The 17509-nt window shown below is 42.3% G+C and overlaps 1 protein-coding gene across 4 annotated transcripts in view; it reads left to right on the top strand.

Annotated features, from left to right (window-relative positions):
• Eefsec (eukaryotic elongation factor, selenocysteine-tRNA specific) overlaps positions 1 to 17509 on the top strand; it is a 235211-nt gene that overhangs the window by 13174 nt on the left and 204528 nt on the right. The window contains exon 1 of one of the 4 annotated variants that reach the window (XM_023706387.1): positions 5807 to 5863. The exons of 2 other annotated variants lie outside the window; for them this stretch is intronic. In XM_023706387.1, coding sequence (XP_023562155.1) covers positions 5809 to 5863 — 55 coding nt within the window. In that variant the 5' untranslated portion in view covers positions 5807 to 5808. Of the gene's footprint in view, positions 1 to 5806; positions 5864 to 17509 lie in introns of those variants that run through there. One more of the 4 variants, XM_023706389.1, reaches the window with a different exon arrangement.

Here is a 17509-nt window from a genome sequence, read left to right as displayed (position 1 = left end):
AGATAGGGCCTTGTTCCGTAATTCAGGCTGTCCTTGAACTCACAGAGATCCTCCTTTCTCAGTCTTCTAAGTGCTGGGATTACAGATGTGCACCACCATGCCTGGCTAGCTCCTTGGTCTTCTGTGTCATACCCTAGGCAACATCGTGGGGGCTGTGTAAGCATCTGGCCTGGTTCCTTGGCTTTCTTTATTGGTTTGACCATGATTCTTTGTGTCATTAAGATTTGGCAAGGTGACCTTATGCTTTGAGCCAAATGATGTAAAAGGAAAGTGGGTCATCACTTGGATTCATTCTTAGCAAGCCCCTACAACCAACTGCCTGCCAACGGTCAGCTGTCCCAAGGTCAGTGTGGCAGAATTGGCTCCTGCTACCATGTAGGTGACCTGCATTACAGTTGTTATAGCGGTAAACAGAGATGAATAGAATTGTAAATTGTGGTAAATGCTAAGAAAGAGGTAGGATGCCCAGGGTAGAGGCTGGGGAAGGCCTTTCTGAGGCAGGGGGGTAGAAGCATACATCTGAAAGAGGAATAGGGGCTGGGCACTGGAGAATTGGGGTGCTTCAGACCAGAGCAATACCATACAGCCCTGAGGCAAGAGGTGCTATGGGGCAGGAGGAGACTTTGTACAGGAGGGTTTCAGGTGTCTGGACAGATACATATGTGTGGTCCATCTGGGCCTCTCCATCCTGGTTTTGCCAGAGGACAGGCAATGGCATGCCATGTTTTGGATTAAGGACAGAAAGGGAAAAGGTGTCTGACCTCATCATGGCTGTCTTGCTCCATCCTGAGTCCTGCCTGTTTCTATAACTGTGACCGCGTCTTCTTTCCAGGGTAATGGGAAGGGCCAGAGTGAAAATAGGGTTGGCAGCCAATTCTGGCATGAAGTGAATTAGACATTCCTCACCACTCTGTGACTGTGTTTGGTCATTAAACATTGGCACATGGGCTGCCTTTGATTCAAAGGCCACACAGAGAGTAAGGAAATATTTATCAGCCACTAACCAAGAATTGGACATCAGTGATGTTAAGTGAGATGTTTAGTCACTGAGCTCATAAATAATAGAATGTTGGGGATCTGGGCCATGTGTGGCTCTTCTCTTGATCACGCTCCTTTCCCTGCATGTCTCCTCTTAGTGTCCCCTTCCACTATTTCTGATGGGTTGTCTGATCCTGACCTGAGAACTTATATCAAAGAAGCCCAGGGCCTCACTCATCTCTGAGCCCCTCTGCTCAGCACACATTCAACTCCTGTGTATATTTTTTCCCTTTGGTTTTTCTCGAATTTTTTAATAAGAATTGATATTCTTGGGGGCCTGCCCATTAGCGCAGTTGTTTCAGTGCCTTCTTAAACAAAGCAGTCAGGCTCAAGATGCTCTGGTTCGAACCCAGTTTCTCACAGGAAACCAGAGATGGCCTCAAGGCATCTTCAGACTGCAAAAAAAAAAAAAAAAAAGAATTGTTACTCTTTGAGGCTTTGCTTGAAACACCAGTTTGGCATTTTAGGGTCAGAGCCCTAAGCATAAGTTAAGAGGAGAGAATGTTCACAAGTCATCCCAGGCTGGGGGCCCTCAGAAAGGAGAGGAGGAGTTGTGACCAAGCTCTAGGTGATTCATATGAGTGACCACTGAGGGGTCCCCTCCTTACCTCTCTAAGATCAAATGGAGTATTTTCCTGGGGAAGATTACCTAGATAAAAATAGGTACTACTTACTCACTATTGTAGGTTCATTAATCATCTCTAAAAGTTTTTTTTTTTAAAAAATGTTGTAAGTTCCCATGACAACCAATGAATTTTTTTTCTGAGGAATGAGTTTTCCAGGAAAGATAAAAGTGGGTTAGGTTTGGTCTGATTTCTTTTGCTGAATGCCCCCTTCTTCCTCTTATCTCAAAATCTGTCCCTGAACACATTGTAGGGAGCGCTCTGGCAACAGATGTGTGTCATCCTCTTCCTGACACGTCCTGGGCTGGGAGTCCAGCTGTACCATCACAGGCTGTCCATGGGTGCCGACTCTGGAGCTGTTTGGTGCACAAGAGGGCAGTGTTTGCTTACAGTGCTGGCTCCTGGTGTGGGTCCACAGGTCAGCACAGTTAAAATGACCTCGGACTTGTTCAAGACAAAATGAACTGTAAGCCATGGTCTCAATGGTTTCTCTATATGTGTTTTAAGTGGCTGACCCTGGCAAAATGTTGCTGCTCACTGTTTTTCTTAAAAAGAAAATATTGTTTCTTTCAACATTTAGTTTTAATTTTTTTTAATCAATGAAAATATGGTTTGCAGGCTTGTACCTACAATGGCAGAGGTTAAAAAGTGTTGCAGAAGCAAAACAACTGCTTTCTAATTAAAAACCAGATGGAAAGATTTTGTTTGAAGCAAGGGGTCAAATGTATTTCCTCTCCCGTCCACATCAGTGTAGAGATTATCTGACTTAATGTTTAAAGCATTTGAAGATGTGGACTTCAGTCATCAAGTGCTCTCTACTTAGTTTTCTTTTTCTGAAAGTTTATGGTTTTAGCTAAAAGCAAGGCATTTTTATGAGGAAAAAAAAAGGTGAGCCTCCTGTTTTCCAAGGGTATGGTGTCCTATCTGAAAAAGGTAGTGCCTACTTTTGAATAAGGATTTGCCTATTTTCACTTCTTCCATGGTGTTTCCCAGCTGCAAATATAATTTCCCACTGCAAAGACCAGTTTTGGTTTATAGCGCGCTCGCGCTCGCTCTCTCTCTCTCTCTCTCTCTCTCTCTCTCTCTCTCTCTCTCTTCATTTATTTATTTGGTACAGGGTCTCGCTATGCAGTTTAGACTTATAGTATCTTCCTGTCTCAACCTCCCCAGGGCTGGGATTAAAGGTATGTGCCAGCATGCTTGGTTTTGGTGGCCAGCTTGGCACAAGCCCTGCATGGCATGTGGTACTGTGGATTGAATATGGGTCCTTGCACTTGCCCGGCAGGCACTTAGACCACTGAGCTATCTCCCCGGCCCTGGTGTATAGTTCTTAACTCACCAGATTCTAGCTAGGGCTAGACCTGCAATCTCGTAACCCCACCCCCACCCTGGAATGGCTGACTTCAGGCACCTCCTAGATGTTACATACAAGAGTGCAGCTAAAAACCATGCAGAGCAAGACCCAGCACCTGTCATATGCTGGAGGTGAGGGGGGTGTGACCAGCCAGGACTCCCATATTTGGGAGGAAGACTGCCTGATTTCTCTGGCCGATTTGTATCCCTCCAATGCAGGTGATTGTCTTGCTTAGGTGGGTTCATCAAGGAAGTGCCCATAATGCATGTGCATGTAGTAGGAAGCAGGGATTGTATCCCTCAGGCCCTGACTTGATAGCACATAGGGTTGAGGGGGTCTTGGTGGATGTGAGAACAGAGGCATAGACTCCAGTTCTTGTCTGGAGATAAACCAGTTCTTTGCAGGTTGTGCATTGACTTGATTCATAGAGCTGGTCTATTTCAATGTGGCAGCACAGTGCAGCAAAAAAATCCAAGTAGGAGGTGCTGGGCTGCCCCTCAGCCCTCCCATAGCTGCCACATAGAGGAACATCCAAGGCTCAGCTCTCTGAAATCAGATGTTGTCTTCTCATCTTTTGTAATCCCAAAATAAACCTTCCATAGGGAGTGTGTCTATAAGATAGATGCCCTGTAAGTTACGAGATAGACGAATACTTTGGGACTTTTGATTCATCTGTGGTAGTTAGCACAAAATTTGAGTTTAACAGTACCAGGCAAGGCTTGCCATAGGTGACCTTCCTGATGGCTTCCCCTCAAAGCTCCTGTCCTGGCTTTTGTTAGAAGGGTCTGGTAGGAAAGGGAGGCTCTGCAACTGCAGACTCCGTAGAGGTTCATGCCGTGTTTTTCCAGGAACATAATTTTCTGAAAAATGCCGGAACTCTCAATTTCCAGAGGAGTCTCATTTGTAAGAGGAATGAAAAGTTGTTTCTGTGTGTGGATCCTGGGTTGTTTTCCATCTTTGTCCCCTGCGGCAGGGTTGGCAAGCAGGGGAGCGGGACAGATGTTCCTCGGTAGTAATTTCCAGTCAGACTCTTGAATGCCTTCTAGGTGCTGGGTCACCATCAGCTCATAATGGAGCAGAATTGAGTGAGAATTCCTGCAATGAATGACATGCAGGCGCTTGGGGAGATATGATGGTAAAGATAGAGTGCATTCTGTGAGAAAATATTTTCAGTGCTATCTATAAAATTCAGATTGAATAACCAGTCTGAAGTGCTCCCCTTCTTAAAAGAGTTTCCCTCCACAAGCATTGTAGGCTGAGTAAATACCAATAATTTTTATTTCCTTTCTCCTTATCGGTCCCCCTACTGAAATGTTCCCCCACTACCTCTATCTGGTCTTTTCAAGTGAACATCAAATGATTAGTGTCAGCTTCCAGTTTGAATTATGATCAACATTTCAAAACACAAACTGCTTATTCACTTTTTCATTTGGAGGTAATTATCAATTTTTACCAATGTCAGAGAAGAGTTAAAAAATGAAGCATGGTGTCCCCGGATGAGGATAGTGGCAGGATTGTGTGCAATCATGTGTGTATGGGCAGAGTGTCTTGGAGGCCTGGCCTGCCACATGGATGGCCTTATCTGTTACTTTGTGGGTAGGTGAAGGGACTAGAGGTCAACTATGCACCATCTTTTGGGGGAACCATCGCATGATGAAAGCTGTTCTTGCTGCTGGAACAGCTGGAGTGCTGTGCTGGCCGCTGCTCTCAAGAGCCCTCCCCTCTGCCTTTTTGGGTCCTGGGGGCCCTGGATACCTTGAGCTGAGACAGAAGGGCAGGGAGCCAGGGCGACTTGGAGGCCTGTGTACACCTGAGATGCTACCCACGGCTGGCAAGCAGACTGAGGGTTGTAGATCATGCTGTCTTTTCTGCATGGTGAACACTTCATGCTAGTGACTCATGTCAGTCGTGTCCCAGTGTACTTGAAAGAAGACGAACATTCTGTCTTACTTGGGCAAGCATTTCTTCTACCTTTGAGGACTTCAGGTTTTAGTTTTTTTCTTTTTTCCTATGTTGGTGCCAGGCTAAAGCTCCCATTTACAGATACTTTGTAAGCTGTGATTATTTGCTTGTATGTCTTGTCCATCACAGTGTCTAGAAGTGTAGAGGAGGCTCAGCCTCTGCAAATAGAGCTTTCCAGAGAGTTAGATGTGGCAGTGTGGTAATCTGAGTTTTGAGGTCAGAGTCTCACAGGATTGCTTCCTCTGTTGGCTTAGTATGTGCCTGTGGGCTGGGCATGTTGATTTTCTAAACCCTAATTTTTCCTGCTGTGGGGGGCAGTTGATGGGTTGATAGTACCATTTGGGATGTGTGGCACATGGAAGCATGCTCTGTTGAGGCCGGAGCCACCCCCAAGTTTTGTCACCCCTATGCATCCTCTCCTGAAGTCCCCGGGCAGTCAAATGTCCTTCTCTCAGCATTGCAGACAGCAGAAAAGAGCACAAAAATTATGCAAGAGCTATATTTCAACGAAGGAAATTAAATTCTTGAATTTTTTTAAGGCAAAGAAGAGGAGGGAAAAAAATAGATTCATTGTTTTCCTTGGCTATTCAACAGGATGCAGGACAAAGCTGGCCTCTCTCCTGTCTCATGTCATCATCGGCATTCTTTCTTTTTCTTCCTTTTCTTCTCCTCCCCCTCCTCTTTCTTCTGCTCATTCTCCTCCTTCACCTCCCACATCTCCTTCCTGCCAGTGCTGCAACAAAACTCCCCTTTTTGTGAGTCCGTCCCAGCCCCGAGCTAGGATGAAATCTCACGCCCTGGAGCTGCTGTAGCGCTGAGAACTCTTTCTTCATGCCCTTCGGTTTCCTCTCCAGCATTTCCTGTTGCTTACCATGTGAGGTGCCAGGTGCTGCCCCTGTGGCTAGCTTTGTCTTTTGTGGAGTGCTCTAGAGAGACATTGTAACACACTGTGCTGGAGCATGGGCATGTGCTGTCACAGTCCCCTGTCGTGCAGTCTGTGCAGTGGGTGGTGACAGGGTGAGATCGGCATACATGAGTTTGCGGGAAGCTGGGTATGGATGGAACAACGTGAGGAACCTCCGGGCCACCTGGCCTGAGGTCCCAGACTGCATGGAGGCTGGCAGATGCTGGGAGGGGAGGTCTCTGGGAGGGCTGGTAAAATTCAGTATCACCTTGTCATTGCATGAACTCTGCCAGCTTCGGAAAGCCCAGATGAAAAGGATGTGGTCCTGCTTTGAGGAACTTGCCAGGCCTCTCTTGGAAGGAGGGAGACTGTGGGCTCAGTTGTGAACTCTATGATCAGGCACATAGTTAGGCCTTGTCACTGGGCCTGATCTCCACCCTGTCCTTGCCTGCTTGAGGATGTGTTGGTGACACCTGTAGCTGCATTCAGAAGTGGTGGGAAGCTTTGGGGCACAGCATGCTTGACTCCTGTCCTTGTGGCTGACTTGGGAGTGTGCTCCGCTATGAGCCTCAGTGTTGTCATTTTCACAGTGAAGGGAATAACCTTGTAAATATTTTGTGAGACTCATGAAATAAGCTAAAGAGAGTACTTCAGTATATGGCGCATAGGAAGTATTTAGTAAATGGTATTAGCTATTGTAATCATAATTAAATATAATTAAGCTTTAATTTTTATTGGACTGCTCATATGAAGGTAAATCATTTGTCAGGAATCTCAATTTCCCAGTTTTTGGTTGGGAAGGAATGCTAGATACATTGTGTCTGATACTGTATGTAATACATGATTTTTGTTTCCATGTTGAATTGCTAGTACTTGAGTTAGGAAGAAACTGAATTAGCACACTGAAGTAGACTGAGGTTTAAGTGCTTAATTATGTTGGTCTGGCCATAAAATTGTGAGTGCAATTAGAGTCGAGAAGAGAAAGGCCACAGCAGCTGTGACCAGAAGGACACAAACCAGAGGAGAAGTATGGATGGTATATTAGAAACCAGTGTGTTTTGTCCACTGAGAGGATAAGTCTGTGGGAAATGTTGATTAGTTTTTTGTTTGGAAAATGACAGGTGCCAATCACTGCTAAATGTACATGTACTTCAGAATATGTGATGAAAGGAATTTTTTTTTTTTTTTTTTTAGTGTACGTATTTGGTACAGGGTCTCACTACACAGCTCAGATTCATAGTGATCCTCCTGTTTTCAGCCTCCCCAGTGCTGGGATTACAGGTGTGCGTCACCACGCCCAGACTCAGTGGGGGCCCAGCTGGTGTGGCAGGTGGCACCAGGGAACAAACCCCAGTCCCTGAAAAGAACTTTCCTTGAAAGAATTTTTACATTAATTTTTATTTATTTTGTTTTTGTTTTTTGGTACCAGAAATTGAATTCAGGACCCAGAACTTGTCAGGCAGGCAGTGTGATATAAGTAATAATGAAGGGAAAAAAAAAAATCATAAACCAAACAGCACAGGACAACATGAAGGCAAACAGAGATAACTGAAAAAAGCTTGAGGTTTACAACTTGAGAAAGTGTGCTGGAGAAAAAAAAAAGAGAGAGAGAGAGTTTAAATCGCGGCTTCAGTGTTCGTGAGCTATGTGATCTGGAGCAAATGACTTCTAGGCCTCAACTTTCTGTTCTGCAGAATTAGGAATGTTTTGAGGATTAGAAGAAATAGATCTGATACATGATAAATTTTTAATAAACACAGTTATAGTTATTACCACTACTTTTACTACTGATAATAAAGGCTTTCAGTATCGTGTGATTTTAAGTTGCCAGCTAGAAACGTGCACTCTGTTGAAATGCTTTTTCTGCAGTATAAATGGTCATACTGGATCATTGATTCAGGCACCATAAAGAATTTATATGACTACATTTTGGAAATCTTTGTTGTTATTGATTCATTATTTAAAAAACATTTCCAAAAAAAGCCCTTGCTAGCTTGATACTGCAGAGCCTGGGCAAGGCCTATGTGTAGGCCTGGGGTGAAAAAAGGAAAAAATTCAGAAAATATTAGATTTTTAAAAAGATGTGTTGGGAGTGCCCTTCTTTCAGTTAGAGAAATAGTTTTCCCTCTTCAGTGTACTGTTGATTTTTTTTGGGGGGAAGCAGGTACATTTCCAAATTCATCAAATATAAATGATCTATAAGTTTTAAAGCCATCAGTAAAGCATTAGACCTTTGTACAAGTTTTTAAAATTTTGATTGTCTCTAAAATTTCTGGAAGTGTCCCAATTACAGCTGAGTAAGAATGAGGATGGCAAGGAAATTTTTAGGATTGGTAAGGAGTTCATCAAACTTTAAAGAGTTGCCTACTTTCTTTCATTTTGTAATGGCACTGATCGCTTAAACTAAGTAAGAAATTGATGTGAATTAAAAAAAAATCAAGGTACTCAATTTTTCTCACATTTGTGTTAGAGGAGCAAGCTCAAGTTTGTTTTTATAAATGAGAAAATTGATTTGCAGAGAATATTGATTTGAGTGAAGAGTAGCAGATAGGAGATAACGTGTATCACATTTAAAGTTTGATTGGAGAAATTGTAACCCTAATGAATGGATAGACATTCTTTATGCAAATGTGTGCAACATCTGGCTTTTAAGAAAGTGTCGTTGATAGAAACACTGGATTTCAAGGTGATTTTGAGTTTTGGGTTAGCTGATGCATACATACATTGATCTGTGTTTAGAGACACGTAGCAGAATGTTACTATTGTTAGTGCAAGCATAGCAAACAGCTGCTCAGACAGAGTCAGTTTTGTAGTAAAATTGCATGGACTATATAATTTTAGTGAAGATTTTGTTGTTTTAGAAACAGATCTTTTTAATGGTCTCAGAATGTGTCATTTGGGTGAGTTTGAAATATAAAAATCATTTTTCTATAAAATGAAACATTTAAATACCTTTTTTATCTCATGAAAATTCCCAGCATAAAAAGCGAAACTGGAAGTAGTTTTGATAAGGATCATGTATTTTGGGAGCAGAGGAGGAGTGCTGTGCTGGAAAATGGAGCTGCTGAGATCCCGGAGAAGTGGGTAACACCCAGACATAGCCCCCTGTGGGTGTTTCCTAAATTGTAATCACATCTTGCTGCCGTTCTGCTGAGACTCAGATGTAATTTGAAAGGGATTTTTTAAAATCAAACTTTCTGAAGGTAGGTTCTCTTTTGGGGCAAGCAAACCAGTGGAAATATTATGTAAAATACAATGACAGAACGGCACTTTTTTTTTCTCTCTTAAACTGATTTACTGTTTGATGTTTTGAAAATTCACATTGAACCTTTACAATGGGCCATTTATGATTCCAGAAGCCGAGAACTCTTCATGAATTCAGATTGATTTACTGCTTTTTTCTTGTATTGTCTGTCAAAACCTTGTTACTTACCACAGGCCAGAAACTGTTTCTCATTGTTTGCTGTCCCTTATTCCATTAATCTCCAAATCCTTGTTGTTGTTATTATTGTAATTGCTATTTTATTGTAGCAGTTATTGTTGTTGCTGTTATTGAACAAGCTTTAGATGTTTGGTTTGAAAAGCTCCAATGAAGTATTCTGATTATGGTGATTAGTACCAGTGTGTAGCTGAGCAGTAAAATGATGTGGGGATTTTAGATATGTTTCTGGGCATATTTACTGTGACACCAGAGAGCCAGATTTTTTTTTTTTTTACATGCCAAATAGGGGGAAATCACTGCTTTAATTTCTTCTTGTTCTGTTAAAATATAAGTTAGTCCCTAAAACTGTTTTAGTCTCTTGAATGAATGGGACTGATTTTTGGCTCTGGTTTTACCGAAAGCAAGCGCTCTGCTTCCCCAGTGCCACTTCCCAAGGTGGACAAAACATGTTCTGTGCGGGAGAAACGTGAGCTGCTGGCTGCATGGGGGAGGAAGGGAGAGAGGAAGCTGTTTGCAAAACTACTTAAAATAAATTTGAGGGGTCAAACATGGAACACAGTTGCAAAAGAGAAAGGAAAAAGCGCCTTAGGTCAGTTCAGCTAGAATAGCACAGGCATTCACATTGGCCAGAGAGTTGTGTATTTCTTGCTAATCAGATACAATCAGGCTAGATAATATTTGAGTATCTGAGGCCAGATCTCCCTGTCTGTGTATCAGGGAAATTAACCTACAGGGGCATGTTTAAAAGTTTGATTTGGGAGAACAGATACCATTTAGAAGAGCGATGGCAAGCTGTGTTTTCCTCATTGTCCAGAGGCTGCTCTGAGTCTTAGCTCTGCAACTCGCCACTTGTCCATCAGAGACTAGGCCCGTGATGGCTTGGGCGGCAGACGGGCTTGCGTTAGCATTTCATTTCACAGCGATCGGTACTTTTAAATTAAACATGCAAAGTTATCTTGGTGAGCCATTGAATGGGAGGTTGCTGGTTTATTGAATTTGGCCCACAATTTAGCCAGTTCAGCAGGGATTTTGGGGGTCTGAAGCAATTAATATGCAAGTACCTTTGAGTCAGCAAGGTAGGAGATTGCTGTCTTATCAGAGTTTAAAAAAATTCCTTCCCAAAGATCCATATTTTTTTGGAGGTGGATAAAAACCCATTGTTTCAGATTCATGTTTGAGAGTAGCCACCTCAAATTGCCAGGTTTAACTACCAAAACACACAAGAGAATAATCACTTCAAAAATTTTTGTTGCGGTATTATTTGCATTATGTTTAGCAAGAGGAGATTTCATGTCCTTGGTTCTTTTCTTTTTTATTTTTTTATAACTGCTTGGATAGAAAGTTGATTTTTTAAAATTGTTGTCATTGAAAAAAAAATCATTCACTAAACAGATCAAGGCATGTGAAGTTGTTTTTTGTCCCATCAGATTGAGTGCTTAGACAAAGCTGAAAAGATCTTGGTAATACCAATAGACTTGAGAGTGCCCAGTGAATTGAGATGTACTCCCCTAGATGGCCTTGTGAGCTCCTGACCACCGAGGCCTGGTGGGAGAAGGCTGTGCACCTGTTTTGTCCTAACCTGGTGCAGTTGGAGATGATACATGTTTTCACTGTGTGACACTTGGCTTTGCACACAGTGGTTGTGCTGCAGTCTGGGGGAGGTGGGGCTGTTTATCTTTAACACTGGAAAGTGAGGAAGACCCAGCACAGTACGGTAGAGATTCGGCTTCCTTTAGCAATCTGAGTGTGAGACCCCAGCCCAGCCAATCTAGTCCCAACACCCTGGTGACCATGAAAAGTGTGAAAGTGTGAAGCTCCTAAAACTACACAGCCTTTTACTTCCTATGTTGGGGAAATTTTTTTCCTTCTAAAAGCTTTGATTTAGGACCAGGGAGATGGCTCAGCAGAATAAGCACTTCCCTGGCAAGTGCAAGAGCCTGAGTTCAATCCTTGGTTCCGCCAAAAAAATAAATAAAATAAATAAATAAATAAAAATAAAAGCTTTGATTTAATTATCTTCTTAATTTAAGTAATGTGGACCTCAGTAACTCAAGAGAAGATTATATCTGAGTAGCAGCTACCTTTTTCCTCAGGGCTTGCTCATCCTTTAAAAGCATATAGCGGGCTGGGGAGATGGCTGGGCCAGGGAGATGGCTCAGTAGAATAAGTGCTTCCCTGGCAAGTGCAAAGACCTGAATTCAATCCCTGGTTCCACAGGGGGGAAAAAAAAAAAAAGGCAAGCATATAGCATGAGTGGTGGCTCATACTGAGTCAAATTGCAAGTTCAAGGCTAGCCTGGGCAACTTAGTGAAATGGTAGCTCAAGATAAACATTAAAAGGGGCTGAGGACATAGCTCAGTGTGAAGGGCTTGGGTTCAATCCTCAGCTCTGATAGAGAAAACAAGCAAATTATATAGCCTTGACTGCTTCTGGGGGCACTTTAGGACAAGGCCTGGGAATGCATGGTGGACTGACCATGTCCTTTGGCAGGTGACACAGGGACTAAGCCTGATCATGAGTGGGTGTGTGGCTGGCTTCCTGGTAAAGTGCCTCCAAGATTTCCTTTGGGGCCGTTCCTCTGCATCCAACGCAACAGCCTTTTTATTTCAGATGAAGGATAAAATACTTGGGAGAATAACTGTCATTGTTCCCATTCTCATTCTTTTTTTGTGTGTATGGAGAACTCTCTGAGTTTGTCTGTTTGTTTTCTGTCCTCCCATTGGGACCCGCAACCCATGCTGACATTCTTCTCTACAGATCACATGCGCCTGGCACTTGGTGGGCATTCTGAGCATTGTTTTGTGTTTTAGCTGTGATCCTTGGTTCTCAAGAGACACTGCCAGCCTCCATCCCCACTCCAGATTTAGGAGAAATCAAAACCAAAACCAAAACTAAAAAGAGGCTTTGCTGTACAGTGAAAGTAGAACTTGGCAATGGCTGGTAGAGACGGGGATAAGAGCTTGTGCAGTGTTCCTCTTCTGAGGGTCTTTCTTGTGGCCGTGGTGGGGGTGGGCTTCTTACTTAGGCTGCATTACCACTCCAGAGATGTCCCGAGTAACAAGAAAGGAAACAAGCCATGCAGGCCTACGTATTATTCAATCAGGATTGTTTTGTTTTATTTTTCTTAGTGAGAGGAGGTACCTAGATTAAGTTTATAGACAGTGGCAAGGATAATAAAGCTCCATGTTTGCCTATTACTCTGTATTTACTTGCTGAATCCCTTTAATAGCCCTGGAAGGATTGATTGATTGATTGATTTTTGGTGAAACTGGGGATTGAACTTAGGCCCTCGTGCTTGCCAGGCAAGTGCTTATTCTACTGAGCCATCTCCCTGGCCCCATAAGGTGTTTTTTGTTTTTTTTTTTTTTTTCCTGGCTCAGGCTGCCTTAAGGGCTGGTCTGCTAAGGCAGGTGGAGCTGGGGATCGAACCACAGTATCCCGCACCTGACTGCATTTGCATGAGCAGGCACTTAAACAACTGAGCTAACCGACAGGCCCCCATGTTTTTTATTTTTTAAGTGAATGAAAAAGAGATGACTCAGACAGGTTAGATAATGACACCACTCTGTAGAAGAAAGGTTTTTTTTTTGTTTTTTTTTTTTTTCCCAAAGGGAGTTTTTTTGGTCTTATTTTCACTATTTTCTTTTTTGGTACCGGGAATCAAACTCGGGGCCTCGCGCTTGCTAGGCAGGCGCTGCGCCACCAAGCCACATCCCCGGCCCTCTGTAGAAGAAAGGTGACCCATCAAATGTGAAAAATAAGTGTTATGTTTTGAGGTGCTGATATATATGCATGGTGGAAAACACAAATAATGATGAAGGGCTTAAAGAGAAGGTTTCAGCTTTGGCCTGCCTCTGTGGCTCAGTTTGCTGCTCTCCTCAAAGCACAGACACAGCCAGCTCTTCAGCAGTGCTTGTGGAAATGGGGCCATATCTGTATCCAACAGCCTCACCCCTAGTGTCGGTGCTGTTTCAAGCCCTGCTGCCTACAAGACCGTGGCTCTTCACTCTTGCAGTGGTATCTATGTATCTCAGGCTTAGCTTCTGGACCCAGAACCCCCTGAACTCTGGGGACCTTGTGCCCAGGCTTTGCAAACACCATTGACCCTGGTCAGTTGGCACAAATACCATCCCTGCCAGTGAAACTAGAGAGCTCCCTCAGCCCCACCATAGCAGACACCTGATGGAAGCCACTTCTTAAAGCTGGCTGCCGAAGTAGGGCTGCTCTGGGAATAGGTGGGGTTACCAGAGAGAAGGAGCAGCAAAAGACTTGGCTTTCCAGTTTTAGATGCCATCTTACTGCGTTGTGCAGGCTGGCTTCAAATTTCTGGGCTTGTGTGAACCTCCTGTCTCAGCCCTGCAAGTTCTGAGATGACAAATGAGTGCTCCCACCCCTGGCTTCAGTCTCCTTTTTTTTTTTTTTTTTTTTTTTGTTTCCTAGTTTAAGCATTTATTACTATACATTTCTATCTGAAGTTTGCTTTAGCTATACCATATACATTTTCATATGTTACACTTTTGCATTCACTTAATACATGTTTTTTTCGTTTTTTAAGTTCATTTTAATGAGAACAGATAAAATAGCAATGAAACAGTTTCAAAACAGGTTAGTAGAACAGTTACAATAATTAATACATTGTTCAGTCTCCTTTTATGTGCCCTGTAACCTTGTTTTGCATTGGAATCCCACTGACTCGGGCTCTAATTCTAATTTCACCACTTTAGTAGATGAGAGAGCTTAGGACACTTACATGACCTTTCTGAGCTCTAGACCTACTCTAGTTAGAAGTTATAATGCCTGTTAGAGTTACTGTTCCTAGACAGAACTAGAGTTCCTAGTTTTCCAGCAGCTGGCATTGCTGTGCTTCAACTATATCAGGCACTGCCCTAAATCCTTTAACCTGTGCTATCTCATTTAATCCTGATGATCTGCCCCAAGTTAGACACAGCCTCAGTCCTCCTATAAATGTGACTTGAAATCTGAACCAGACAGATTGCTTGTGGAGGGCCACCCATCATTGGTCTCCAGAGTGCATGGTCTTGACCACTAGGCTGTGCTGGCCCCCTGTAAACGCCACCAGAGTTGATTGCACACACCATGCTATTTTCCAGTCACTGAATTCTACTTACAGCAAATCCTAAGCTGCTTTCTTGCATCTTCATTCTTCCTGAGGAAGGCTTTGGATTGTGTTTGATTAGAAACTGCCCTGGAGCAAGGGGTATAGTTCAGGGGTAGAAAGTTTGCCTAGCACGTATGAAACTTTGGGTTTTGTCCCTGGCACTGTCATGAATAAATGAATAAATATGGCCTATCCTAAAACTCCTCATCTTTGTACCACAGGGTCCGCCTATGTAAGGCTCAGATAGAAGCACTTGGTTTTCTGTGTTCCAATGGGACTGCTGTGTGGAGGATACCTCACTCACACAGGCTGGCACCTGGAAGGGCTTTGGTTAGTGCATCGCTTCTTTCTTCCTTTTGTACATTCCTAGACTACAGAGTTGCTTGTGTGGGCTGTAAGCGTGGGTAGGGCAGGCGCAGTGTGTTTCCCAGCATTTCAGTGACTGTAGAGATAAACTTCCTTTGTTGCCTGAGAGGATGTAGATGGCAGAGTGCAGACCACTGGGCTTCTGTGTGCAACTCTGGAACATGCTTTAGGGCTCCCCAGAAAGAAGATGAGAATAAATGGGTAGACATCGAAGTGAAACAAGAAATGTGTCTGACTGGTGTAACCTTCCAGATACCCTCAGACCCTCCCACCGACTATTTTGAAGGTTTTCTTGTATTTTCTTCCAAATTGCCTTCTAAATTGTGGAAAATAATTATAATATTTATTTATTTATTTATTTATTTATTTTAGTACTGAGGATTGAACCCAGGGCTTTCTCACTGTGTACATCCCTAACCCTTTCTTAAGTTTTTGAATCAAAGTGTCACTAAGTACTAAATTACCTAGGCCAGGCTTGAACTAGCAATCTTCCTGCCTCAGCTTCTTAAGAGTGCTGGATTTATAAGTGTGCACCACCGTGCCTCAGTAAATCTTCTTTTTCAACTGTTTAGGCATGTTGTTCACTAGCACTAAGTACATCTACCCCGCTGTGTGGCCATCACCACTCCCATTTCCAGAACTTGTTCACTTTCCCAGACTGGAACTCTCCAGTTAGATACCTGTTTCCCACAGCCTTCTCCCATCCCTGGCACCACCACTGTGCTCCCTTCTGACCACTGGGGTCCTTGCACAGATAGAATCGCACAGTTACTTTTCTTCCTGGGTCTTCTGCATTATTTCACCTGGCTTAGTACCCTCAGAGTCCATCCATGTGGTAGAATGTCAGAATTTCCTTCTTTCAACGGCTAATATTCATATATTCTTCCGAGTTCTGAAAGCATAAATTAAATGCATAAATACCATCCAGTATGTTTGTTTATAACCATCTCTAGTTTTTTATTTGGTTTGCCTTACTGTGTTTATTTTCTGTATCATTATTTGATCTTTGGAATTTAGTAATGACATACTATATCTGATTCAGTGGAAAATGAAGGATATAGTTTTCTTTTCCCAATCCTTTACAGAATTAGCTGTGTATATTTCTATAATTAACATTACCCAAAGATGCTTTTGAGATGCCTAGTTGCATTATAATATTTTAGGATGAGTTAGCAGCAATGACCATACCTTGAACCTCACTGGACATAGTGAGAAACGCAGGTCTACCATTTTGTGTCCATAATTCCAAAATTCAAACAACTCTAAACACTGATAGCATTTTGTGAGGAGTTTGGGTACAAAACCCTGTCTGAGTTCACTGAGGTCATTTATAACGTATTTTTCTTTTAAGAGTGAATATGGGACATTTTATTATAGAGAGTGAACTCATTGCTGCTATAGTGTCATAATATGTGATATTTTGTGTTTGTACTGAACTATTTTTGGGGGATAATATTTTTATTTATAATTTTATAATTAATATGAAGTACTTCATATGTAACTTAAACAATACATTATAGAATCCTAGTGTGACATTGATTTATAACAGCACATTCCTTTGTACAGTAACCATATCATATTTAAAACATTTTATAGCTTTATTGAGTTATAATTCAAATACCATACAATTCACTCACTTAAGGAGTCAGTTCATTAGTTTTTAGTATTTTAACATCATTGTATGGTTACCACTGCAATCAATTTAAGGATAGCTTAGCCCTGAAAGAGACTGTGTAGTCAACAGCAGCCATTCCCTTTTTCTCTTTCCTCTGCTCTAGGCAGGCTCTAATCTACTTTCTGTCTCTGTAGATTTATTTGTTCTGCAGATGTCATTTAAATTGAATTATATACAATATGTGACCATTCGTCTGTCATCTTTCATTTAGCCTATTACTTTCAAGATTCACCCATATTATCAGTGTATATCTCATCCTTTTTTGAGGCTGAATAATACTCCTTTGTATCAGTAAACCAAATTTTTAAAAATCCATTCTTTGATTGATAATCATTTGGGTTGTCTCTGAAGAGACAGGTTCAAGCTTTTTAGTTCTCCTTGGTGTGTATCCCTGGGAACAGGATTGCTGGATCATATGCTCTTACTTACTTTCTGAGGAGCTGACAAGCTGTCTTCCACAGCAGCTGTACCATTTTACATTCCTACCAGCAGTGGGGGAGGGTTCAAGTTCTCTACATCTTTGCCAACATTTATTACTGTCTGTTTGATTGTACCCGGCCCAGTGGGCGTAAAGTACTGTCTCAGTGTGGTTTTGATTTGCATTCCCCTGACGACTGGCGATTGTGTAGCATCTTTTATGTGGCTGTTAATCTGTCTTCTTTGGAGAAGTGCTTACTTAAGCTCTTTGCCCATTTTTAAATTAGGCTTTTTGTTATTTAGTTGTAAGAATTTTTAATGTTCCAGCTAGTTCCTTTTTAGATATATGATTTACAAATATGTCTTCCCTTCTATGAGATGTCTTTTATTTTTTAAAAATTTGTGGGTTTTTTTTTTTTGTTGTTGTTGTTGTTTGTTTGTTTGTTTTTTGTTTTATTTGGAGACAAGAGTCTTGCCATATCAGGCTGGCCTTGAACTTAGTGTGTAGCCCAGGCTGGTCTTGAACTTGTGGTGATCTTTTGCCTCAGCCTCCTAAGGGGTAGGATTACAGGCATGTACCACCATGCCCAACTGTGAGTTGTCTTTTCA

Source organism: Octodon degus, unplaced genomic scaffold, assembly GCF_000260255.1.
Source record: "Octodon degus isolate 3935 unplaced genomic scaffold, OctDeg1.0 scaffold00254, whole genome shotgun sequence".
Taxonomy (NCBI): Eukaryota; Metazoa; Chordata; class Mammalia; order Rodentia; family Octodontidae; genus Octodon; species Octodon degus.
Note: the sequence above shows the minus strand (reverse complement) of the source record. Positions and strands in the feature narration are given on the sequence as shown.